The sequence below is a fragment of the Gracilinanus agilis genome, chromosome 2, assembly GCF_016433145.1.
Source record: "Gracilinanus agilis isolate LMUSP501 chromosome 2, AgileGrace, whole genome shotgun sequence".
Classification (NCBI taxonomy): Eukaryota; Metazoa; Chordata; class Mammalia; order Didelphimorphia; family Didelphidae; genus Gracilinanus; species Gracilinanus agilis.
Window position 1 is genome coordinate 414,156,279 of NC_058131.1, and position 27,831 is coordinate 414,184,109.

The window sequence follows — 27,831 nt, forward strand, 5'->3', positions numbered from 1 at the left end:
ATGAAGGAGAATAAAGAAAATTCCAGCCCTTCAGTAACTTCAGCAAACCTGGACCACACAAAACCATGCTGGTACTGGGATAAAAAAGACTTGGCTCATACACCTTCACAGTTAGAAGGACTGGATCCAGCTACTGAAGCCCGGTACCGGCGAGAGGGTGCCAGGTTCATCTTTGATGTAGGAACACGTTTGGGACTGTATCCTATTTTTCCTTAAGAGTTTTTATTTGAGTAGGGTCTGTATACATCACACATCTCCTCTTGGAACTAAATTAGGAACTATAAACAAGGTTATAAGGTGATTTCTTGGATATGTCTTCAAAGATCCCTTTGAAATCTACTTCAAATTTTATACCAGTGAAATATTTCAATTAATTCATAGGTTTCTTGGCTCTATGCAGATTTTTCTTTTAAGACTCCAAGTTTATCAATTAAATTTGTGGGCTTAACTACTAAGCACAATGACTACATATATTGGAAAATGATCAAGCATTAAAATCAGTTGCTTCATTTTTAAAGGAAACATAAGCTTACCTCTTTTTAAAACCTATAAGTTTATAATTCAAATTTTATTATTCTAATGTTTAGTTATGTCTCCTCTCTGTATTATCTTTTGCTGTGGAAAGGCTTTATTTTCCAGGTTGACTATTCAAGTAAAATTTTGACTGACAAAGATTCTTAGCCAAGGTCCTTAACTAAAACACCAGACACTATGATACCCTGGCCACTGGAATAATTTATTTTCATCGCTTCTATATGTTTCATTCCTTCAAACAATTCCCAAGATATGTAAGTGTGTTATTTTAATTTGATGTTTCTTGTTTTGTTTTCCTCCAAAATTTACAGAATTATGAATAATTCTACATCTTATGACTTGAAATTTTTTTAGGAGTAAGGATAAAAACTTTATGTTGTCAATTATAATGGCATTTCAACACTCCTTCCCATAGTTAATTAATCACTATTATACTGTAGTATGAGTTGTGGCCAGCGGGGGGGGGTGTTCAGGAAATGGGCTGGGTTGTTTTGTTTTGTTTTGTTTTGGCCTTTAATCCTTCCTTAAACAGAAACCAAGTAAATAGTAGTATCCTCATTTTTAATTTTAATGTGACAGGAATATGCTTAGGTGGGATTCTCTTGAAATAACTATCTTCATGCCTTCTTTTTTAATTTAGAGCTAAGGACTGCCAAAATGGAAGTAATATTTAGAACATGCTATAGGTTATATACAAGTTATTAATATTTGCCTGTCTATCCCAAGATAGACTTTTAAGTTATTAAGTGAAATCCAGAAAAACAAGAGAATTGTGCTGAACTTCTAAAATTAGCTCTTGTGCCAGTGCACAAAGCCAAGAACTAATTATTCTTAATAAAAACCATACATTTAGTGTAAGAAAAAAAGATTGTTTCCTTAATTATATTTGGCATTTATTTAAACAGATTAGTGCAATAAAGTTTATCAAAAATTTAAAACAACTAAGTTTAAGGGACATGTAAAATATGATTTACACCTTTATTCTATTCCCGAATAAGAGAGATGGGGCTAGAATAAACCATTTGCTTTTTTTCCCAGAATTACAAAATAATAGTCTTACACTTGGTTTTTTTGTTTGTGTGTTTTTTGGTGTGTGTATGTATGTGTGTGTTTTGTCTATAGGTGACAGGAGCGTGCTGTCTCTTTTTGGCAGGGAAAGTAGAAGAAACGCCTAAAAAATGTAAAGATATTATCAAAACAGCTCGTAGCTTATTAAACGATGTACAGTTTGGTCAGTTTGGAGATGACCCAAAGGTAAGCTTAATATAACCTCCTCCTTACCCTCCCTCCCCTCCTTAATCTTTCACTACTTGAAAGTGTTTTAATTACTTTAGTATGATTACTCCTTCCTCTGACATAGATTGCAATTTTTAATGCTTTAGTAGATGGTTTCTTAAATTACTTTGATCAAAAAATTCCTGAATGCAAAATTTTCCTCTGATAAGCCTCTTCAGTCTGTCAGACTTACTTAGGGTATTCTTTAGATCACAAATCTGTCTATCCTCAAATCTGGATTGGACCCATTTTAGATAGTTTCCTTTTTTCCACTGGAAAATCTCTCTTTTGCAAATTATCTCCATACCAATTAAACCAAAACTTTAAACTCTTTTTCCTAATCAAAATTGAATTTCTTATTAGTTTGGAGATCTCAGAAATCAAAGGAACAGTTGCACAAATAGAGACCATCCTTAGTCTGCATGTTACCCAACACTAATGGTCTACTCATCATCTTATAGTAGATCTTCATTACCTTAAGAGATTTCCTGCCCTGCCTGGATGTTCAGATGAAGTAACTAATGGCCTCTTGCCCTACATCTTTATAATATCTCAGAAGTTTTTCCATTTAAGTATAAAAGTTAAAATTAATGGTTGGACAATGATTATATGAAATTATGTGATTGTCAGTATTTATTATATCTTGAGTCAGAAATTTATTTACAAATAAGAGAGGAAACAATAAAGAAGAGAAATGTGAGGAGGATAGAGAAGCTATCTATACCAGTGATAGGCAAACTATGGCCCCCTGAAAAGTTCTCTCTGGCCTCTGGACATTATTCCTAATCTGATGAATACAATAAGTAGGAAACTTCGAAAGAGTTGCCTTAGAAACAGACTGACAGATGAGCGTTTCCTTTGGCCCCCTCTTTAAAAAGTTTGGCCATCACTGATCTATACTATCAATCTAAATATTTTGCTCTGTGTCTGCTTAATCAGGCAGAGATTAATTAACTCTCAACCAGGAAGACTGGTAGCAAGTCAGCTTCCTTCAAGATGGAAACTAGTCTCTCCAGAAGCTAGGGAAGGGGTTAGCCTTTTACTCACCCAACAAAGTAATCCAAGAGTCAGAGTACAATTAGAAGTTGAGCTCTGAGCCCATGATCCAGTAGTCTCTATTGAAGCTCCTTTGAAGACTCTTTAAGACTATCTCCAGAAGACAATCTCTTCAGACTATCTTCTCAAAGACAATCTGTTCTGAAGGAGTTCAGGTTTACTTTTTATGATGACTTCTTGTCCCCTCCCCTCTTCACTGGGACCAAACACAGTTTCCAAATTGTCTAGCACTGTATAGGATTGATTTCTTACATTCTGAAGGTTAAGTTCTCATCAAAAAGATTCATAGATTCCCAGCTAAGGGTGTGAATTCTCTTAAGTACCATGCTGTTTTAATCTTTTGTTGATTCCATTCAAAAGTAGACAGAGGAGAGTTAATCCTGTCTTCACAATCTAGTGAGGTACTAAATAGGGGTATTTTGACTCAGGTAGACAATAGAGTAAAGAATTCTTTTTCACAGTCCTCCCTCTGATCCTTTGGGAGACTAGTCTCCCAGTTGGATCATTTTAACATAATCAGAAACCATAATAGTTAGAGATAAGAGGGGAATAAAAGCAGTAGGGAGAGAGAGAGAGAGAGAGAGCAAACCAATGTTTGCTAGGTGCGTTGGCAATAAGTCAATTAGGGGGCAGTTCCCTTTGGCATGCAAGTTTATATTCAAAATGCTTGTGTTCAACCCCCCCACAGTTCAATCAGTTAATACTCCAAAGTTCATGCTATCATCTGGTGCTGTGGAGGTTTTCTTCAGGCATCTTCATGGTGTCTTATTCATTTTCTGGTTTCAAGGAGTTAGCAAGCTTTTTTTTTTTCTTTTTTTTTTTCCTGAAAATTTTGAATTTTTTGGCATTTTGGGGGCAGATAAGTGGTTTAGTGGATAGAGAGCTAGGCCTGGAGACAGGAGATTCTAGATTCAAATGTGGCCTCAGGCACTTATTTATCCCCAATTGCCTTCCCCTTACTGTTTTTCTGCCTTGGAACCAATACTTAGTATATATTTTAAATGGATGGTAAAGGTTTTTAAAAAAAAAGTATTTTCTGTCATTCTTCAGGAGAATAAAGAGGGCTGACAGTGAGGTGTTTTGTGTAACAAAGTCTTTGCCCTAAAAATCCAGTAGGATATTTCAGTGTTCTAAAACCACATTTCATGAATATTTAATACATAGTAAACAGATTTCCTTCCAGTTAATTTCTGTAAAGGAAAATTCTTTCTCCTCATATTCTCTATTTACATTTCCAATCTAGACAGAACTGGGAGCATAAAAATAAAAAAGATTCCCAGGCTTTTTTCTATGGGTTCTTTAAACTTATTTAAGGTCAAGTTAAGATTTTTGTTCAGTTTTTAACCAAACCTAACCAGGACTACATGTGAATTTAGATAGGAAGGTTAGCCAGACAAATGACAATCAAACAGAAAAGTCACTTGCTCATTAGCCTGTGAGGAAATGAAGTAAAAGGTCACAGAATTTGGAAAATTCCTAGTTCTGGCCCTGAAGGAAAAGGAGAGAGGGAAAGGAGGTTCTTCTCTTAAGACTTCAGAGTTTCTCAGCCCAGCCCTGAAGCTCTTAATTTTCATATGAGAAATTAATATGGCTTTCAATCTGAGAATTCCAGAAGTTAGCAATTTATATCCAATTGATTATTCAGGGGCAAGAGATAGACAAATTGTACACATAAGTACACAGAACACTAACTTGTCTGCAGATTTTCTAGAAGGAACAGCGACTTATTTTTCCTGTCCAAAAACCTCTTTAGGTAAATGTTATCTTGTGTACACTCAATAGTATCAAGGGCTGGAAAATTCCATCTTGATCAACCTATCTGTCCTTTATAATAATCAACCATTTTGACGTAAAAATTATCCAAGAATTTGGTCATAGGTATTGATGCTAGTCACAGTAATCAACACACATAAACATTTTTATAACCATTTCATTATATGCTCGAAATATAGATCCATGCTATAGGGAAAAGAATGTGCCTTGAGCCCCAGTTTCAGCAACTTTATATGGGTCTTAGTTATGTAAGCAAGACATATACAATGGAATTTTACAGAGGTCAGAAGGAAAAGGTGGAGAGATACACTTCAAAGAACAGCTAGAAGGGAAAGATCCTCATCAGCTAAAATTATAAACTAATCAGTAAACATAAAGGGGGTATCAGGAATTTGCAGACTAACCATTAACGTTGGAGTTATGTTTAGTTATTTGACATGCTCATCTTAAGTAGAGATAAGTAAGCTAACTCAGAAATTCTCTCACCAGTTAATCACTGGAGCTAAAAGTTTGATATTAAGCTAAATTCTGCATTCTTTAATGATGTTCCTTGCTGTCTCAAGCAACCAGTAGTGAAACAGCCAAACCAGAAATATTCTCATCAACATATTTGTGTCAGGGCAGAATCCACTGCTGTACATAGAGACAGTCAAAGATCCTCAGTTCTTTCCTTAATCTTAGGTGATTTTCAGAAATGATCATCTGAGCCTTGCCCTGGTTAACTAATGAGATCAAGCTAAATATCCTTGCTGACAAGTAATTCTTCTGTAGTTCCCCAGTAGCATCAGATGATAATCAGATATGACAATTCTTCTGTCACCCATTGCTGTGGACCACTTAGCTATTGTAAGCAATTTAAATATATAAGACTTTATTCTGGCTTAAGGCAATATTTTCAAACTCAAATAGCAATGGTAGTATATTCCCTGGTTTTTATTTTCTTATTTATTAGCTTCAACAATCATAAATTCTCTGTTGTATTATATATGTGTGTGTGTTATATATATATTAAAAAAAAACAATTCTCAATTGCTGTTTTGAGGGGACTGCTGAGTATGACACCTCTGCTCTAAGTAAGTATCTTATTAAGGGACTGTTGTCTAGAGCTGTGAGTTTCATTCATGTGACTTCAGCTAAATCCACCTTTACTACCTACTGCTTTTCATTAATGAAATTATTACAGTATTATATCCTCAAGTCATTAATGCCTCACTAAATATTTGGCAATTCAGATTTAATTTAAAACATGGGAAACTGGGAAGCACTCTAAAGAGATCAAAGAAAAAGGTAAAGGACTTAGACTAAGACAAAAATATTTATAGCAGTTCTTTTCATGATAACCCCAATCTGAAAACTAAAGGAATGTCCACCTTTGAGGAAATAACAGAAGAAATTATAGTATATTAGTATAACAGAATATTATTCTGCAATAAGACATAATGAAACGGACAGTTTTAGAGAAAATTATAGACCTTTATGACAGAATAGTAAACAAAGCAGAATAATTTGTTCAATGACAGCAATATTTAGACAAAAAGTATTTTTGAAGTTTGATCACTGCAGTGATGTATATACAACAAGTCTAGTGAACTGTTAATGAAGCATGCTACCCACTTCCTGCCAGAGAGATGATGGACTTGAAATGCAAAATGAGATGTTAACATTTTGGACATGGCTAATGTGTGAATTTTTTTTTTCTGGACTATACACTATATATTATAAGGGTTTAGAGTTGTTGCTGTTTTTGGAGGGTTTTAATTGGTCCCTAGAGGAGGAAATAATAAGTGTTTATAAAACTAGAAAAGGATTGGGGAAGAAAAAAAAAACTCAGTAAATGCTTCAAACTACAAGAATGTTAGAAAACATAATGGTACCTTATGTAGTTCTCACAGTTAGTTATTATGTGTACTTTGAAAATATTTAACTAAGGGAGCAAGTAGGTGTGGCTCAGTAGGTAAACAGGCCTGGAAATAGGAGGTCCTGAGTTCTACTCTGGCCTCATATACTTTCTAGCTATGTGACCCTGAGCAAGTCACTTAACACCCATTGCCTAGTCCTTACCACTCTTCTACCTTGGAACACTTTTAGTATTGATTCTAAGATGGAAGGTAAGGGAAAGAAAGAAAATATTTAACAAAAAGTGAACAAATACCTTGCTCTTATGTTAATTTAAATAAAAATGGTCAACCCTTTTGATCCTTTTTTTTTTTTAGAGGAGGGATAACTTGAATATACAATTTAGCAGGACCGTTTTAAGCTTTATGGAACATGCTGTCTGACTATTTTATTTTTAAATAGTGGTAGGACACTGGATACGTTGTCAGTTGCAGGCAAAATATTCCACCTGCTAATATTTGTAACATAAAGAGAAGTCAGACACTATCATCTTATAATTCTATCTATTTGTAGGTGACTGATGATAGTAGCACACTGAGTAATAGGCAGTTTCTAAATTTAGAGAAATTTTAAAGCTACTGGAAACAAATGGTAACAAGATAGCCAAAAAATATACAATCTTAGCTTAACATTTATGTACCGTTTAAATATTTAAGTGAGAACTTGAGGCATGGGGCAAGTAGACAATATTGCCATGCTGCTTGGAATAACTTAAATCGACTGCTTCCTAAAGTGCATTTCCTTTCACCTATTTACATTGTGTGGAAAAAAAAATAGGATCCAAAGTGAGACTTAGCTTACAGATTTAACTCATCTCTGTTAAATTAGTGGTTTCCTGCACCTAAAAACTATGGCGTCTAATCATTTGATGTTGCCTGAAAAATGTTTTTTCAAAAATGTATGTATTGAGTACTCAAAAAATGTTTTTTTACTGACTTCATTATTTCAAACCTTAGTTTTTTGTTTTTACCAGTAATTGCCTGTTCAAATAGGCATCAATAAAATTAGAAGATGAAATAGCTAAGAATTTTAGCAAAGCATGTGGTGTATCATTCATTCATGTGGTGTATATGTTTTGGCTGGTTTAAAAATATATCATTTAAAGCATGTTTTTACACAATGTCATTCAAAAGAGAATTGTTTTTTTTTTCATCAGCTACAGTTGTTTTCATGAATATACATGCACATACACACACATTGCAGTCCTACTATGTCAATATCCTTCCCCATGGGTTTACTTCCTAGGTAAAATTATTTGATGGCAGTGTTCCATTAGTGTGTCAGTAATTAAAACACCATAGACAGGCCTGCTCAATTTAGAGCTGTGATTCTAATGAGTTATTTATTTCTCCATACAGACAGAATATATTCTAAGTAATATTCATGATCTTCAGAATTTGGAAGTTAAATAAGTGATAAAATTGGACATTACCAAAAGCCTATAAAATTAAAGAATTTTCAGACTGAATTGTATCCTAAGTAGTGATGTCTAGTTAATTGTGATGTTGCTATTTATCTGCCCTAGACATTTCTCTCTACTTTATGGTATGAGGTTCAGAGTATCCTTGCTCTTTTGGAATGCAAAAAAAAAAAAAAAAAAAAACATTTTGCATAGCCCAAGAGAGAGGATTGGAATGAAATTGAAACATCAGTGGAAGAACATGGATATTGCATAATATTATAAAATATTATCTGTTGGAAAAGTAAAGTATAAATGCGATATTCATGTTAAGAGAGTCATTCATTAGTATTAAAAGACTTCAAAGTAAATCTTAATTCAAATCCCTCATTTTACAGATGTGGAAGTGAGGCTTGAGATAAAAGTCTTGCCCAAATCACTCAAAGTGAGTAGCAGAGATGAGATTGAAGCCCATTTCCTCCAAATCCAGCTGTGCCATTTTTTTTCTGCTATATATCCTTAAATACTCTTTATGTATAAAGCCAGATATCATCATGTTGTCTTTATTATTAGAAGCTTTCAATTGTATGAGATAGATCTCTGATTAAAAAGAGTGGCCTATTTAATATTGTGTAGCATACTTAGTTTCTAAAGTTAGTGCATATTATTTTTTAAGCTAATTTAACAAGTATTTATTTTTTCCTATTCAAGCACATAAATTATCTGTTGTCAGAATTCAGGTGTTTAAAAGCAGGACTTGAGACAAACTGCAAAAATGTGCATGAAGCCTAATTACCAAAAAAAACCCCAACAATTTTCAAGATATATTGAGATGTGATTTAAAAAAAAGCATCATAATGTCCCGTTTTTTGGATTTGTTTTATCTTAGGAAGAAGTTATGGTTCTGGAAAGGATCTTACTGCAGACTATAAAATTTGATTTGCAAGTGGAACATCCCTACCAATTTCTTCTCAAATATGCTAAACAACTCAAAGGTAAAGGTATCAATCTTTTTGCTAAATAGAATTTATCATTCAGAATTCCAAGTACAGCCCTACTGATTTTGTGAACTTAATTAGGCACTTGGTGGCACTCTTTCATTTTCTGTTTCTTAAATGGGAGGGGGACCCCAGAAGTTTGTTTATTAAGAGTAGAGGAAATGGGGAGTGGTGGAAAGAGTGATGGATTTGAAGTTAAGAAACCACTGTTACATTCTCAGTTCTCTCACTCCCTACCTGAACAACTGTGGCTAAGCAAATTCTCCCATCCAGACCTCACTTTCCTTATTTATAAAAGTTAATAGCATTTACTTATTGACCTCATTAGGGTTATGAGGATCAAGTGGAGTAATGTATAAAATACTTTGTGCTATAATAGTATTTTACATTTAGACAGTATTCTATAATTTATAGTGTTTTCCTCACAGCGATTTTACATAGTAGATATATTTTTCTTGGAACAGATTTGTGATTTTATTGTTGTGGGAATTCTCCCAAACTTAGATAAATTGAGCAATTGTGTGATTTTTGTAGGATCACTCAACCACTCTTTGTCAGGGATAAGACTTGAATTCAGGTTTTCCTCACTTTCTCTCTGTACCGTGCCATGTTGCTTGGCAAGCATATAAATGCTTGCTAAGTGCCAGGCACTGGGCTAAGTTCTGTGAGAGCAAAGAAAGGCAAAAAAAAAAAAGAGTCCCTGCCCTCAAGGAGCTTACTTTCTATTGGGTGAGATGACATAGAAACAACTATATACACCCAAGACATAGGGTAAATTTGAGGTAGTGTTAGAAAGATGCCACTAGCATTGAAGGGGACCCAGAAAGGCAAAAGGTGGGATTTGAGACTTGAAGGAAGCAGTGAGAAGTAGCGAAAGGTAAACAGAACAAACATCTCAGTAAAAAGGCACAGTTGGGAGATGGGGATAGATCATAGAGGATATGGAGAAAGTAAGTAACGGGTAAGAAGACTGAAAAGGTAAAAGGGGAATATGGTTGTAAAATGGTTTTAAAAGCCAACACAGGGTTTTATATTTGATCTTGTAGATAATAGGGAACCACTGGCAGGTGACTGGGGGGAGAGTCTTGAAACAATATTAAGCCCATATTAAAAATGAGAAAACTGAGACTTTGTGCACTGTCACATAGGTAGAAAATGTTGGTACTGGAGCTGGAAGACAGACCTTCTAACTGGAAATCCATTGTCCTTTTTGCTGCATCATATATATGAAATTTGCTTCATTTTGTGCTAGGTTCAGATTATCTGCCTGCCTCCAAATAATGCAGAAAAAATACATTCATCTTCTACAAGTTTGTTTTTTAATCTGTTTTGATATGGTGGGAGGAAAAGATAAACTATAAATAGGAATGGTTCTTAATTATTCCTGTTTGGCAATTGGGGATTTTTTTGCTCACTGTATATGGTACTCTCTGTTTGAACAATATTTCACTTTGTTATATACTCACCGAACTCTTAGAGAACTTTTTCTTTTCTCTTATTAGGTGATAAAAACAAAATTCAGAAATTGGTTCAAATGGCATGGACCTTTGTAAATGACAGGTAAATGTTACCAGTGTATTAAAAAATGTAGTCCAGATATGATAATATAGTCTGCTTTTAGTAATTGATTTTTAATTCATGACATCTAAGAACTACACATTTCAGAACTTTTAGCAACTTGTTATATCCTTAAAGAATGTCTTGCAGAAAGATTATTCCTGCTAATGGTTTTAAAGCAAAGGTTCTTAATTTGGCTTCCATAAATAGGGGGGCCCATAACACCAAACAGATTAGAAACTGTTTTAGAGCTCTGGTAGATTAAACAACTCATTCTGTTTAGCTTTTTTTTTTCCTCTTAATTCTACTGCCTTCCTCCTCTTTTTTTTTTCTTTTCCTATTTGCTCTATGTGTTGCTTGTTTGTACATGTTTGTTTGATTGTGAGTTCCTAGAGGTCTGGGAATGTCTTTTTCCTCTTTTTATATCCCTAGTGCTTGGCATCTAGTATCTGGCACATAGTAGGCATTTAATATTTATTGACTGACTGCTCCTGGTTCTGTCCTCAAGGGCCATTCCCTTCAGCTAGGTGGCAGACATAGTTTTCCTCCTCTTATCTACTCTTGCCTGCCCCTGGATGGAAAGCTTCTCTGTAAGGAATCCCTTGCTTCTCTTCTGGGCCTGACTAACAAGGCATGAGATGCAATTAAAATCAATCCCATTTTTTAAAAAGGACTTACTGTGTGTAATGCATTGTGCTGGTTGCCAGAGATACAAAGATAGTTCCTACTCTCAAGAAATTTATAATCTAATGGGTAAGAGCACAAATGACTATGATAGAAAGGAAAGTAAGATTCTAAGGGGCATCTAGATGGCACAGTAGATAGAGTCAAGAAGACCTAGGTTCAAATCTGGCCTCAGACACTTCCTACCTTTTTGGCTCTGGATAAATCAATTAACCTCATTCGCCTACCCCTTATCCTTCTGTCTTAGCATTGTTACTAAGACAGAAAATAAAAGTTTCATTTAAAAAAAAAAAAAGATAAACATAAAGGAGAAATTGGAGCAAAGTACTGGAAGCAGTTTCCAGAAGGGGAGAGATCACTTTCATTTTGGGGTGATGATTTCAAGAGATTTAATGGTCTATACTGGGCTATTTCCCAAAGATGTAGTGTTCAGGCCCATAATGAATGAAATTGTGAAAGTGTAGGAGGGGGCAGCTAGGTGGCTCAGTGGATTGCCCAAAGATGGGAGATCCTGGTTTCAAATTTGAACCTCAGATATTTCCTAGCTTTGTGACTCTGGGCTAGTCATTGAACAACCCCCATTGCCTAGCCCTTACCACCTTTTTTTTTTTTTTTTTTTTCAAAGCTTATTTATTTAATTAATTTAGAGTGTTTTCCCATGGTTACATGAATCATGCTCTTTCCCTCCCCTCCTTTCACCCCTCCCATAGCCAACAAGCAATTCCACTGGGTTTTACATGATCAAGACCTATTTCCATATTATTAGTATTTGCACTAGGGTGATCATTTACAGTCTACATTCCCAATCGTATACCCATCAAACCATGTGATCAAGCAGTTATTTTTCTTCTGAGTTTTTACTTCCACAGTTCTTTTTCTGGATGTAGATAGCATTCTTTCTCATAAGTCCCTCAGAATTGTCCTGGATCATTGCATTGCTGCTAGTAGAAAAGTCTATTATATTCAGTTAAGCCACATTATCTAAAAATTAAAAAAAAAATACATTAATTGCTCCTTAAGTAGTTACATAAGTTTTACCAAATTTTGGTTATAATTATGTGACCAAATGCATTTAAAATGGCTCTTTTTCTTTATTATTCTAGCTTGTGTACTACATTATCACTACAATGGGAACCTGAGATCATAGCAGTCGCAGTCATGTACTTGGCAGGCCGCTTATGCAAATTTGAAATACAGGAATGGACATCAAAACCAATGTACAGGAGATGGTGGGAACAGTTCGTTCAAGATGTTCCTGTTGATGTACTAGAAGGTACTGTAAACTTGACCATACTTGGTAGTGATTTTAGTAAAATTTTACAAAATCCACCTTTTCTTTTAAAAAGCTTAAGTTGAACTAATCATGCTCTCTCATTTGCTCTCTCTCACACATACATACTCTTCTATGAACTTCAGAGGAAGCTAGAACTAGATAATATTAGAACTGGGAAGGCAGCTTCTATATTTAGTCTTACTTCCAGATGAGGTCTAGAAAGGTTTATTCATATCAATAGTGATGTGTACAACTGAAAAGGAAATGAATGAAATTCATAGTTGTTTAAAGGCATATGATAGGAAAATGGTCTAGATTTTATATCTTTAAACATGAATTTTGTTTTTGAGATATCCATTTAAAATGAACTTAATATTTGTTCTTCATTTAGATATTTGCCACCAGATCCTGGATCTCTATTCACAAGGAAAACAGCAGATGCCTCATCATACTCCTCATCAATTGCAGCAACCACCATCTCTTCAGTCAACACCTCAAGTGCCCTCAGTACAACAGTCACAGCAATCTCAAAGTTCTGAACAGTCACAGCCTCAACAGAAAGAGTCCCAGCAGACAGCACAGCAGCAGCAGCAGCAGCAAGCACAACAGTCTAAGAAACCATCTCCTCAGCCTAGCCCTCCCAGGCAGGTTAAAAGATCAGTGGTAAGTCTCTTTGGATGTTGTTGAATTCAAGAAATCCTTTCACCTTTCCTAGTAACCCAAATCTGTCTTGTGTTGCCATTTTAATATTTAATGGATACTAAAATGGTGGTAATAGTCTTAAGATCATTACCTTACTGTGTTCATTTAGAGACCTAAAGCTAATGTTGAAGTAGATATTAGGATTAAGAGAATTAAGAATTAAATTATTAGAATTAAAGTTAGTTGTAAGTAACTTTAGAAGCTATATATGTAATCTAACCCTCTTATTTATGATGAGGAAACTGAGGCTCAGAAAGGTTAACTAACTTACCCAAGGTTATATAGGTAATGACAAGAAGCAAGACTTGAACCCAGACTCTAAAGCCAGTGTTCCTTCCATTATAAGAGATTTAAAATCCATTTGGATTTCCAGGCCCAGGCGGATTACTTCCTAGGTACTCACTGATGTGAAAGAAAAATCACTGTTATTTTTCTTTAAGAAATCTAGAACAGATAGAAAGATGTCAAAACACTGTTCCACACAGTGGGTTGACTATTTTCAAAATTGAGAAAGGGGGAATTGGAACAATACTGAAAACTATAGGTTCTAATATCCTTAAATTATTAAAAATATAAGTGGTGAACATTTGCAAAAGAAATAGAAATTATAACTATAGAAATTAACATTAGAAAAAGCCATTCATATTAAATCAAAGCCATTTCCTTTGAGAGTTCCTAGACTAAGGATTAAGGTATATATGTTTTTCATTTGTATTCCAGCAAATCATTTGATAGTTTCTTGTGATGATCTTGAGGACAGGAAGAAAACATGTATTTGAGTTATAAAACAGTTAGACAGATCAGCAGCTGCCTGAACAACATATAACACTGCGAATAACAAAGAATACTGATAATTATCCTAGAATAAATTCTCTACTTTCAAGTTATAATTAATTACATACTTTGTCTCTTCCAACATTTATTCCTCATTACTTTTGGACATCCATTTATTAAGAGCAGAAACACTTTTTTCAAAAAATCAAGTAAATTACCACTCTTCTGCCTTGGGACTAATACATAGTATTGATTCCAAGACAGAAGGTAAGTGTTTTTAGGGGGAAAAAAATAAATCAAAGAAAGTGAAAGATTGAGAAGATCTTAGCATATATTTATATCTCTTTATATTACTAAAGAGAAAATAAGTTCTCTTACTAAAATAATTATATTGTGATGATATAATTATAATAGTAACTATCGGTTACCATTTTTGTTTCCTCTGTAGTGCTTAGATTAGTACCATATATGTTTGAAACACTTATTGAGAGGAGCGGAAAGGAATAAGAATTTAAATATCACCTACTATGCACTACTACACTAACTGTGCTAAGTAAGCACTTTATATATATTATCTCATTTCATTTTCACAACAGCCCTTGGAGGGTAGGTCCTATTATCCCCATTTTACAATTGAAGGGCCTGGGGCAGGTAAACTGAATGACTCAGGGTCACAAAGTGTCTGAGGCTGGATTTGAACCCAAGTCTTCCTGACCTCAGGCCCTGGGCTATATCCACACTGTACCATCTGTCTTTCTCAAATTCAATTTTAATCAATTAATCAAGTATTAAAATGCCTGAGGCACCCCTCAAATTTTCAAGATAGATGAAAGGTTGTATAGACTGAAAATTATATGATAAAATGAAAATAAAGCTTTCTCTATTTGTCCTTGATCCTCGGTATAAGTATTTCTTCCATTGATTTAGATTGTAACTTATTCGTGCCAGTCCTTTTTTATGTGACTTCTTGTCCATGTCCTTCCATGAGTTCTCCACTAGAGACTCATCCAATGTTCTAGGGGCTTTCTTGACATTGTGAAGATACAAGCTGTCCGTTAGTTATCCCTCCCTTAATATATGACCTAGCCCATGAAACTTAACAGAAATAAATGAGAAGTCCCACCTTTTTATTTCTAAGGGAAAAAACCAATTACAACAACACAAAATTAACAAAGAATGAGGAAAATCTGGAATAACACAAATTGTTAGTTGGCTTTTGACTGTGTGAAGAGGTAACTAGAAACAATAAGCATTCATAGTATACATTAATAGAAACATACTGTCCAAAGCAAGGAAAGTAATTGGCATGATAGCATTATTGTCCCTATTTGTCACACTACAGCTAGAAAATCATGTACCTAATAGGTGCTAATATGTATAAACTTAAATACATCAAGGGGAAGGGAAGGTAACCAAGATAGGAGAGGCCTGGAAATCACACCATATTAAGGATTGGGAGGTTTAACTTGGAGAAGCTACACCTTAGAGATACAATGATTGCTATCTTCAAATATTTTTAAGGGCTTTCTTTTTGTAGTTTTAAGAACTAGAACTAGGAGCATAATGTGGTAGATTTGGATTCAGTTTAAGAACAGAAATTTCTGACATTTAAAGTGGAACATTTGTAGTAAGCTCTCCACTAGACTCAGAATGTGCAAGGACAATATAGGTAGACACCTATCAGATGTTTCACAGAATCTTAGATAGAGGAGGTCTCTCATATAACCTAGAATTGAATAGGGTCTGCTCAGCATCCAACTCAACTGCTTATCCAGCTTTTTATGCTTACTTATAAGATTGACAGCTTAAAATGTTTAAAATATAAATTTTTAATCATAGATGCATTGAAGAATAAAAGTTGGGACTCTAGATATGATCTAAAAGTCAATATTTATTAATACCTTATTTATTTTAAACTTTATTTTATTAGGTTGTTTCTCCTAAGGAAGACAGCAAAGCAGCAGGTAATCTTATTTGTTTTAATATTTAATTTTTACTTTAATCAAAATGCCTATATCTCATGTATATTACTTCTTTTAGAAGTAATTTTTTTCTTTCCAAGCCAGTAATAGCTCTTAATTTTTGAGTTCCAGGGGCCTGAGGATATTTTTTTAACTTCTCTGAGGTAGTATTTTACTAGAAAAGATATATAAGAAGAAAAGCATCAGAGTTCTGTAATAGGAGACAGGATGAATGCATACTTGATTATAAACTAACCAATAAAAGTTACATTAAAAATGTTTAAATATTTTTGTACCCAACTTCCTTGGCTGTTAGCTCAGTGTTCTCTAGTTATTTTATGAATGAATGAATGCAAGACAAGCTTAAAGATTTGAATGTGAGCCAGCTAAATCTTGGGTGAATTAGAATACTAAGATATATATACAATAAATAGAAGTGTTGCTTAAAGAAACTGTCTAGTAACCCTCTCCTGCATTCAGCTCTGTAATTTTTTTTAGAACTTTTTTGTTGCAAGTTCATAGAGGAATTTCCAAAGTTATGAGGAGGCTGAGCAGTGTTCTAAGTAGAGCAATTTATTCCTCATTTGTTCCATATTGTCACAGAAAGTGGGTACTCCATGATGAATAAAACTTTTGAGAGACCAATAGCCCTTTTGGTTTCAAAACCATTTATAGTTTTTGCTATAGTGGATAAAAATCTAAAGTGAATAATATGCTTCTTAGCATTTGCAAAAAAAGGCTATTAAAACATACCTTGATGACATAACATCATTCTTAATAACTAGTATACTTTCACTATACAAATATATAATAGCTGGTATAATTGAACTGATATCCTTTGGGCAGTTAAAGCATACTACCCTCCCTCACACTAAGTGACCCCAGACTGCTGTGCTTTTTTATAGTTTTTTCTGTCTTTTCCCTTGCTGTCAGTAATCATTTCCTGCTTTTGTCAAAAGTGTGCCTGTCTTTCAGGTACTATCCTTCATCCCTTCCCTTCCACATTGTTCTGATAAGTTGTGACTTGAAAATTGTTGAATGAACTGTGGCCAATATAAGAGGAAATTGGTTTTGAGTGAGAACTTTGAGGAGGATCTCTCCTTTGAACAGAAGTGTATTAGCTTTAGTTGTTTGAAATTTTCTTTTGCTTATTTAGGGTCTTTGTTTGCTTTCCTAGTCTCAACTGTGTGTGCTAAATACCTTATGTTGCTTTAGTAAACTGGATATTTTTGAGGTGTTAATAAGTGTCCAAAATTATTCAAAGGGGTTTTCTAAAGTAGGCTTATTTGAGATATAGATATATATACATATTTTTTAATCTCAGTAAAAATTAGAAAAGGAAATAATGATTGAAGGAAAATCAGAACTTCTTGACAAGAAACAAGTTGTCCCTTTAAATAAAGGATAACCATCTAATCACTAAATGGATCCTTTCTAAAGTTTCCTTTGAAGCCATATGATTACCTTTTTTTTTTTTTTTTTTAGAAAATTGTTTTTCCTTAAAAGCCCAGATTAATTTAAAAAAAAAAATTCCCCCCTCCCCTCCCCTTTAATTCTCATGCAGAAGTATGGGTGGCTTTTTAATCCAGTTTTTCTTTTTAGAACCACCACCATCTAAAATCCCCAAAATTGAGACCACACACCCACCAATACTACCTGTACATCCACCTCCAGGTAAGTTTTCCTTTGAGATTAGCTCATTGGCAACCAGGTGTTTGTTTGTTTTGTTTTGTTTTGTTTTTTCTTGTTAAAGATTTGGACATAATGATTACTATGGAGAGAGTACTGGATTTTGAATCAGAGGACCTGGGTTCAAATCCCACCTCCATCACTACCTGTGTAATCCTCTCTGGGCCCCTATTGCTTCATCTTTATAAAGAGATTTGGATTAATAATAATAAAAATTACTACCAGGGACAATTGTAAGAAAAACCAGCCCATAAGTGAGTTCAAAGTTAGAATAATCTTTTAGTTTTTATTGATGGGTTTACCTAATAACTGTAGAACATCAGACCTCAGAGTAATAGTAACCACCAGTTTACACGTATTCTCCCATTCTGAAATTTCAGACAATAATAAAGAAGCGAACATTAGAGATGATTATTAATATTAAAGATATAATATTAAAAATATTAAAGAAAATTAAAGAGAAATACTTATAGAACTTTCAGACTTCCTTAGTATCAGCAAAGAAAGGTATGTTGGGGAAGCCTCTTGTTCTCTACTTTGAGGTTAAATTGGACAGAAATCTATATAGTCTTTTTAAAGGACAATGGGTGCCACATTAGTGCTGGAAAAGAATCATTGCCAACATTGACGTGTGCATGTCTGAAAAAATTCTTAATTTTTTAGTAATGCTCACTACTTCCATCTAATTTGTTGACTGTAGTTTGTGCATTTATCCAGTACCTGTTTGCATATAGTATGTGTTAAAATTTTATTATGTCAGATATGTAGTATCTATGCTTCTCATTTTTCCCACTGGGGCTTACAATAGCTTATAGGAGACAAAAATCATTTTTTTTACTTTCTTTTGTTTCCCATGGTTACTCTAATTCAGGTGAATGTCAGGATTTAAAAAATGTTTTTAAAAAATCTCTACATATTCAGAAAAGAAGAATGAATTGTTCATCTACTGTGTGCCTAATTTTGCATCATAGAGGACATGAATAAGACCTATTCCACACCCTTGAAAGACTGACTATTCTAGTTAGAAAGATTAAAAACCAGCATAACCATGTTGAGTGTGGTATAAACTAAGTGCTAACGGAGTTCAAAGAAAAGTACCTAGTATGTGCCAAAGGAATCAGAACTTAATAACGAACATAATACCTAGTGAGACCTAGATAGTTAGAAAAAAGGGAGAGTGGAGATAGGGCACCAAGACTAGAATTAGGAAGATTCATCTCCCTGAGTTCAAATCTGACCTCAGGTACTTATTAACTATGTGATGCTGGGCAAGTCACTTAACCCTATTTGCCTCAGTTTCCTCATCTATAAAAAGAACTGGAGAAGAAAATGGCAAACCACTCTAATATTTTTGTCAAGAAAACCCCAGATAGGTTCATAAAGAGTTAGACAGGTCTGGAAATGACTGGACCAAAATGACAGGATGTGCAAAGAAAGAGAGGGATCATCTTCCCACTGTGGATACTAAAGCAGTGGTATATGTTGGGAAGTCGAAAGGAAATAGAGCACTAAAAAAGAGTAGAAGGAGACCTTGAAAAGGCATCTAGACCAACTTCATTTAATACAGGAATGTCCTTTATAGGACCCCTGACAAGCAACCTGTCAGTAAACATCATTTGGTAAGCAGTAAAACTAAGAAATATAACAGGCCATCTAATCCAGCCCATGCTGGCATTCAAGGATCTTTTCGACAATTTGCCTAGCAAATGGTTGAGTCTCAGTTTTGAAGACCTCTAGTGAGGAGCAACCCACTAGCTCCCTAAGAAAGTATTCTGCTTTCAATAGCTCCTGTTCTTAAGGAAATGTTTCCTGGCATCAAGCTCAAATTCATACTGTTGTTCTCTCCGTACCTAAGCAGGTCTGACTCCTCTTCCACATGACAAACTTGATGATAGTTATCACATTCCCTCCTTCAGGGTTAAACATCCCTAGTTCTTCAGACATTCCTCAGAAGGTATTAAATCCTGTTGCCCATCCCTGATGTTTTATATTTTATCAGTTTCTTTTTTAAAACATGGTCCCCCCCCCCCCCCTTGGGGGCAGCTGGGTAGCTCAAGTGGATTGAGAGCCAGGCCTAGAGACAGGAGGTCCTAGGTTCAAATTCAGCCTCAGACACTTCCCAGCTGTGTGACCCTGGGCAAGTCACTTGACCCCCATTGCCTACCCTTACCACTCTTCCACCTATAAGTCAATACACAGAAGTTGAGGGTTTAAAATAAAAAAAAACATGGTCCCCCAAATTGAATGTAATATGATCTGACTGTGGCAGAGTATAATGAGCCTACTATTAAGACCCTGAGCTCTGGAAACTCTGCCTCTTCAGGTGAGATTAAGATTTTAATTGCTGTTTGGGGCTTCCATAGGTCACTATTCATGTTTAATCAATCATTAAACACTGATTAATTGCTTACTCTGTACTATTCTAGGAACTAATGAATAACAAAAATGACAAAATCTTCTCTGGAGTTTATAACAGGAAGGTGCTTGCATATACTTAAGCATATATAGAATAAATACAAGGTTATTTAGGGCAACCCATTAGGAAAGGGGAGTAATAGGAATGGCTTCTAGAAGGTGATATTTGAATTGTAACTCAAAGGAACAGGGATTCTAGATCCTGAGGATGGCAAGCATAATAAAGGCATAGTGGCAGGAAATAGAACATTGTGTGAAGAACAGAAAACTAGTGTGATTGGATTGGAGAATGGCAGAAGTGGAACAATGTATAGTGATTCTGGACAAATAGATTGGGGCCAGTTCTGAAGACTTTTAAACCAGAGGAGTTTGTATTTTATCTGGAACCATTAAGGAGCCTCTGGAGTTTGAGTAGCATAGTAACATGATCGGATCTGCACTTAAGGGGAAAGTATAAGAGGAGGATGGACTAAAATAGTGAGAAACTTGAGAATGGGAGACTAAAGACTGAACTGAGGTTGTAACGTCTGTGAGTACAGTAGAAAGAAGGAGTCATTGGGGAGGTAGAAACAAGAGCAAAATAAGTGGATATGTGGAGTAAGGAGTTGAGGGTAGCACTGAAGTTATGAATGTTGTAGATAAGAAAAATGGGGCCATGAAAGGTATTGAGGTCAGCTAGAGATAATGCATAAAGAGGAAAGAAAAGAGGCTCTAGGAAAGAACTTTTCGGTAAATCTGCATTTAAGAGTCAAAATATAAATGATGAGTATAATGTGGTTTTTTAACTAGGGGAAAGGTATTCAGGAGAGGATGATTAGCAGTGTTAGGTGCTTCAGAGGTCATGAATGACTGAGAAAAGACCATTTACATTTGTCAATCAAGTGATCATTGGTAATTTCAAAGAGCAGTTTTCATTTGAGTTATGTCAGAAGTCAGACTAAAAAAAACTTGAGAGGAAAGTAGACATTTTTTCCTAGGAATTTGACTAAGAAGGGAAAAAGGATGAGAGTATGGCAGGATCTTATAAAGATATTTGTTTTTAACATCAGTCATCCATTGTTCATTTTTAGACGTGGGGTGTTGAGGGGATAGGTTGTTATACTGTACTATTTGTGTGGTTATGTACTCTTTTTCAAACTCAGCATGCAGATGCAAATCTGCATTCAAAACACCTAGAGGACCTCATCATCTATAGGGAATTCCTATTCCTTTGGACCTATGTGTCAGACATCTTACATGGTAGTAACAGACACACCAGCAAGCTTGTCTCTTCCTGTTTTATTCCTGTTTAATTGATAATCAAGATTGTATCCTGTAGTTAGTTTTCTGAGATTTTAATATATGGATGGGAAGATTTGCTAAAGGAGAGGAAGGCCTCTTAAGAATGTGTTTTGCTCAACCAAATCTTATGCTTTTAAATAATTGACAATGAACACAGTGCAGTTTTGTATTCACTGCACCTCTTATATCATTTACTTTACCGTGAAGATACAGTCTATTGTAGAATATTATTTGTGAAAACTTGCTTCATCTCTTCCCATATTTTCTTTAGATACCTTTCATTCTTGTGTAGATCATTCTTTCTGATTTTTATAGAAATAGGAGAAGGCAAAGAGAAAGTTGGATTTATCTTTGTCCTCTTGATCACTTTTTTTCAGTAAAAATATTGTCTGCTCTTGAATGCCCTCAAAGACATGTTGCCTGCAGCATGGGTTTCCTCTACATTTACTTTGTCTGACCCAGCTGCTTTGCCTTTGTCTGTCACCTTTAATGCTATTTCCATTTTCTTGTATGGCATATTTAGGCACTGGGATATCCAGAGTCTAAATTTAGTCGTGCCACTAACATTGATAAAGAAATTGTCATGATCTGTCTTACACCATGCTATTTCATTTTTCCCTTCACCATTTCTTGCTGTTTTAAGAGATGATATTGCTTATAATTTTCTGTCATTCTCTGGAATAATTTATAGAATAGTTGATATTCTAAACTGGTATGATCCTTGTCCACATCTCTCAATGCCAAGGTGGTTTCTGAACTCCTTTGTCCTCCTCATTGTAATTGTTTACATCAGTCAAAATTTTATAAGGGTGGTGAATAGTTTGTGGTGCTCTTGTTTATCCATATCTCATTTTTCAGCATCAGTAACTTGTTTGAATAGGTCACCTTCCAGATATTGGTGAGTAAAATTCTTTAATACTGAGGGGATTGTATGTGCACGAAGACAACCCTATCTCTGAATGTCTGGAACTTATCCCAATGTAAATATTTTGGTTGAAAGTTTTTTTAAAGAAATGTTTTATGCATGCCTCTTACTTTTTATATCCCAGTCATTTATAGAAGTATTTTCTCCTCACCCTCTCCTGCTGGAATTGAATCTCCCTTTGTAACTCACACCAGTAACTAAAAACACCAAATTACCTGGTCTAAAAATGTATACAGCAGTTAGAGTAGTCCATCTCCTCCCATCCCTGCTGCCATATAGGAAGTGTGGCAGGTATGTTTATTTCATTGTTCTCTAGGACTTACTGACAAAAGATTATTCTTTAAACAGCTTTTTAGAAACAGTTCCATTTTATTGAGTGAGATACAGTATTTTAATAGAATTACTAATAATAGTTGGCGTTTTTATTGTACTTTTTTATTTCCAAAACTTTTTACATTAAATGTCTCATTTGACCCTCACTATAAACTTGGCAGTTTGACCAAGTATTATCCCCATTTTACAAATAAGGAAATCCAAAAAGGAAGTAATTTGTCCGTATTCACCAAAAACTTCCTGATTATGTAGTAATAAGTAGCAAAGCTGAGCTTTGAATCCCCATACCATTCAGATTTCATGTTTTTTTCTATAATCCACAATATATGCCTTTGCAAAAATCCTTAACAATTTAATTCAATGATTTCCATCTGTGGATTCCCTTCTTTTCCTCAATATAATGCCATCATTTCCCCATGTTATTAGAAAAGTTCCTGAAACTTAAGATTACTGGAATGTGTGGTATATTATAAGGTTTAAATGTTGTTTGAGAAGAGAGGGCTTTTTCTTTTTCAGAAAATAAAACTTAGTTGTTAATATGTATATATTCAAACTCCCAAATCAGAGCTTTTGGATAATATTTACTTTTGTCTTGGTAACTGCAGCTTTTGAGTAGCAAAATGGGAATATTAGGAGAAAACAGAAACACAATTGAACAGCAGATTGATAGCTATTGCCTCCATCTTGTGAGTGTGTGTTTTGTGTCTGTGCACACATTTTAATACCACTTCTACACAAAATTTTGAGTTCCAGTGAGAGGGAGAAGACTGCATGTTCTTTGTCAGGGATTTAGTCTTTCAAAGTCCACCTGATAAATAAATTTCTTTATAAATGGATCATGAATTGAATAATCATGATCATTCCCACCAGCCTTTCTCATATCAAAGGACTGGAGGTTTTTACCTAGAGTGAGTGAAAGGGCAGAAGAAAATCTTTAATAAAAAAAAAAAAAAAGAAAAAGAAGAAAGAAATGGGAGCTATCTAAAAGCAGAAGGAGATAGTTGTTTCTCTCTCATTTGAGGTCTTTCAGTAAATAAATGCTGGGTAATCATTTGCTGGGAATTAATAGCCACATATGGATTTGGAATAAATGGTCTGTGATGTTCAGGCTAACTAGAGTAGATCTGTAATCCAGTTTTGAATTCCATTCCAGCAGTATGTAAATTCTTTGGACTTTGGTTGTTGCTTCATCCATAAAATGAGGGATGGTGGACTGAATGCTAGACCTAATGAGAAGCCACTGGAGGTTGAGTTTGGGGAGTAATGTGATGAGATAAGTGCTTAAGGAAAATGTGGGGGAGTAGGGATTGGTTGGGGAGAGTCTTGAAGGGAGGAGATCGGCTAGGAAGCCATTATCCAGGGAGTAGTGGCAGATAATGGGAAGTATATTTTGGTTGTAGAAAGAACTCAATTTGCTAACTACTTGGATATCTGAAGTGTGAAGGAAAGTGGAGTATATAATATAGCACTAAGATAATGAACTTGACAGACATGAAGAATGGTGGTGCCCTAAACAGAAATAAGGATCCTAAAACAATGGAAATGATGGGTCCTGGCTGGAAGTTATCTACTCACTGCTTATTGCCGGTTGTGATTAATTTTATGAATAGTTTGGAAACCTGGTTCGCAAATTCTCTTAACTATACATTGTTACTATTCTAGTCTTTATAATTTGAACCTGTAACTTCTTAGCATTAACATGATAGGAGTTAATAAAAGTACTGTATCTATTGTTTTCTCAAGGGTAACAAGGCTTTTGAAAATCTCATTTCCTGTGAATAAATACAAGAAAGCTTCAGCTCCTGTGAATAAATACAAGAAAGCTTCAGCTTTCATGACTTCTATGGGTGTTACTTAGGCCTGGTCAGTGCCTGTCATTTCACTGTAGCGTAGCTCTGTGGTCTCTTAAATGCAGTGAGTTCTAAGATAGAAATGTGAGTTCTGGTTTAAGAGGCTGGATTTCTGTCAGGAATTGCATCCTCAGCGGCCCGAAGGGGAGAAAAGTACACTTTTCACTTGGTGCTTAGACTTCTAATATTTATTGCTATCTCCTACATTTCCCAATTTATCTTTTCTTTCTCCACCCAGAGAGCCGTAACTTTAATAAAGATGGAAAATTTTAGAAGTTCAGCAAAACTAACCAACACATCACAAAAGTGATAATCCCACCTTTAGAAAGAAGATGGAGAGGGGCAAAAGTCCTGAATTTGCATTCTTCCTCTATAGATTTCTAGTTCTTAAGACACACCACCTTAGCTTTTATGAGCTTCAGTTTTCTCTAAATGATAATATTAATGCTACCTGTCAAAGAGATGTATATAAAACACCTAGTTATTATTATAAATTCCTGTAAATATCAGTTTTAGTATAAGCTCCAGCAAGGTCATATTCTCCACATAGCACTGGGCCTACCTAGCACATCTGAGCACAGGAAATGTTTAAATGAACCCAATTTGATTGTGAATCAATAACCATTTTAAAAACGGTCCCTACTCAAGAATTTACATTCTTTTTGTAGAGTATAGCACTTACATAGATTATATAGACACAAAAAAATAAAAATGGGCAGTTTGAAGGATATACACTAACAACTATACAAATCCAGAAAGGCTTCATAAAAAGGAAGTGGCATGCTGAGTCCTGGAGGGAATTGGGAGTTGCAGGCAGAAAGAGCAGGTCAGATGTTATTGGTACATGCTAGGTAGGTAGGAGCTAAAATGTCATATACAGGAACAGCAAGCTAGTTTGCAGTGAGCAAGCAGAAATATATCCATCTTTGGAAATGACAGTTGTAAGCAAATTGTAACAAGTTTGTGGTTTATATCTTTTCCTAGAGGAATTGGATGAATGTGATTGGAGGTGGTGGGGGAGGGGAGATTGTCTCCAAGTGCTCTAGACCAAGCTATTACAGTGATCAGAATAGATTTGAATTCCAATTTTGAAATTTACTAATTTGTTACATTTGGGCAAGTCACATAAAAGAATTTACTTCTCAGGAGAGCATTTGAGGGCCCTTCTAGCAATTTAGAAGTGAAAGTTTATTATGATTGCTACTTCACGGAGTCTAGCCATGGCTTCCTTGTTTGGACTAATTTTTAAAAATAATTTAGATAGTCATCGTTAACCTTTGCATAAGTCTAAATTGTAATAACTGGCATTTCATTTTTAGCTACTGTTTTTAGCCATTGACGTGGAGATAATGTGCAGAGATAATGTGGAGATAATGTTCCACCAGAAACAGTGGAAATAAGATTTTTTGCTGTGTGGTTATGACTTTTGGTCATTTATATTTGGCTAATGTTGTAACTTTTGACATTGTTTCCTGAAGTGTGTAGCTCTTGTATGTACTTTCATTTGCATAGTGATCCCTGTTTTGGCTTTTTCTCTTCTCTTTAGAACGTAAGCCAACCCTCACAGCTGCAGTTTCAATGGGAGAGGGCGAGCAGACCGGCACAGTGGAGGCTGGAGATCTACCAAAAGTCCAGATTCCTCCTCCTAGTCATCCTGCCCCTGTACATCAGCCACCTCCTCTTCCTCACCGCCCCCCACCACCACCACCTTCCAGCTATATTACTGGGATGTCAACTACAAATTCCTACATGTCAGGAGAGGGTTATCAAAGTCTGCAATCCATGATGAAGACAGAAGGACCAGCCTATGGGGCTCTGCCTCCAGCTTATGGACCACCCACTCACTTGCCATACCATCCTCATGTATATCCTCCTAACCCTCCTCCACCTGTCCCACCTCCCCCAGCATCATTTCCACCTCCCAACATTCCTCCACCAACCCCTGGATATCCTCCCCCTCCAACATACAACCCCAATTTTCCACCTCCAAGATTGCCTCCAACTCATGCTGTTCCTCCCCACCCTCCTCCAGGGCTTGGGATGCCACCTGCCAGTTACCCTCCTCCAGCTGTGCCCCCAGGTGGGCAACCTCCAGTGCCACCTCCCATTCCCCCACCTGGCATGCCTCCCGTGGGAGGATTGGGACGTGCAGCTTGGATGAGATAACATGATGCCTCTTCTCCCCCTCACCCCTTTTTTTAAAAATGAAAAACCAATTTTTTCGTTTTGTTTTTTTTTTTATCACTTACCTTTGAAGTATAGTTTAAATGGCAAAATAGTTGAACAGCAGGGTACCTTGTATAATGCTAGACAGCTGCAGTGCAGAAAGGGAATGGAATGGTGAACTTGAACTCTAGTGGGCCTTCTATAGTATGGATTAAAAATTCCAAACAGGCTTCTTGTATAGCTATTGCAAAGCCAATTTATCTAACTTTATACACTTGATTAATTTAAAGTCAGTTGTTACTGCACTGGATTACTTTATACTAGTGAACATGTTAACCAGCCATATTGGCTCAATAGTTATCTGTAAGGAGTAAATTTCCTTTTAAAAATCAGTGCCTACTTTTACTGAAAAATAAGTTTTAAATATTCCAGTATCATCTAAAGTCAAAACTATGTTTTCCTTCAATAATTCTCTTCAGCGAGACATGATGCTGTTGTCAGACTTTCTTGGTTCTAACTGGTATCAGTCCTTTAATTTTAAAATTGTTTTGGACAAGTTGGCCTTGCCGAATTTGGGGCTGTTTTTTTGTTGTTGTTTGTTCGTTTGTTTGTTTGTTTTGGTGGGGGGAGACAAGGGAATGGAAACCGGACCTTGGAAAGTAATGTATGTTTACATCTATTTACAAATTCCTGTACATACAGATATATTTTTAAAGTGTGAATGTAACATCATACTGTGAATTCCATCTTGGTTACAAATGAGACTCCCTCAGTCAGTTACCTACCCAAATAAAAATCGGTTCTGAAAAAATGAGAATGGTTTGTTGCAGGAGGAGTAAAGTGGAGAGTTGTGACTTAAAGCCTCAGTGTTGTACCCTACCTTACTCCCTCTTTTGCCCTCCCCTTCCCCACCTCTCATGCTTTTGGAGTTCTGTCTTTTCACAGCCCTAAAAAAGTCAGCTCCTGATTGGATTCCACCTCATTCCCCACTGAATCTTACAGGCTAGCTTGACTGCCACTTTTTATGAGAAGATCTATTAACAACTGACTTTGTGAAGTCAGTTGGAGAGGAAAAAAAACCCAGTGGTAAGTTAGATTGCCTAACTTTAATGTCTTTGTACTTCTGTGAATGCTCATGAGAGTCAAATTTAAGTGCTTTTCAGAACTTTTATGGAAGGTTTTCTAACTAGAGATCTAAGAATACTGTTGTGGATCACCCTGGAAAGCTGTGGATTTGCCTCCCAGAAGGACCTTTAGGCATATGTGGGGACAGAGGCAGCTTAAAACCAA

General features: G+C 35.5%; 1 protein-coding gene across 1 annotated transcript; it reads left to right on the plus strand.

The window, feature by feature from the left end:
* On the plus strand, positions 1-27,513 carry CCNK (cyclin K). The gene is made up of 10 exons (XM_044664590.1): positions 1-197; positions 707-788; positions 1,657-1,788; positions 8,823-8,928; positions 10,434-10,491; positions 12,276-12,445; positions 12,837-13,108; positions 15,852-15,885; positions 17,485-17,556; positions 25,922-27,513. The coding sequence occupies exons 1-10, from the start codon at positions 1-3 to the stop codon at positions 26,539-26,541; spliced, it is 1,743 nt and encodes a 580-aa protein (XP_044520525.1). The 3' UTR covers positions 26,542-27,513.
* Positions 27,514-27,831: the final 318 nt, after the last annotated feature.

Bases quoted from the DNA above. Each gene is read 5' to 3' on its own strand.
- CCNK (XM_044664590.1), top strand. From the start codon at position 1: ATGAAGGAGAATAAAGAAAATTCCAGCCCTTCAGTAACTTCAGCAAAC. The intron at 789-1,656 runs GTAAGTGTGTTA...TTTTGTCTATAG, and splicing joins TCAAACAATTCCCAAGATAT to GTGACAGGAGCGTGCTGTCT. The intron at 12,446-12,836 runs GTACTGTAAACT...TTCTTCATTTAG, and splicing joins TCCTGTTGATGTACTAGAAG to ATATTTGCCACCAGATCCTG.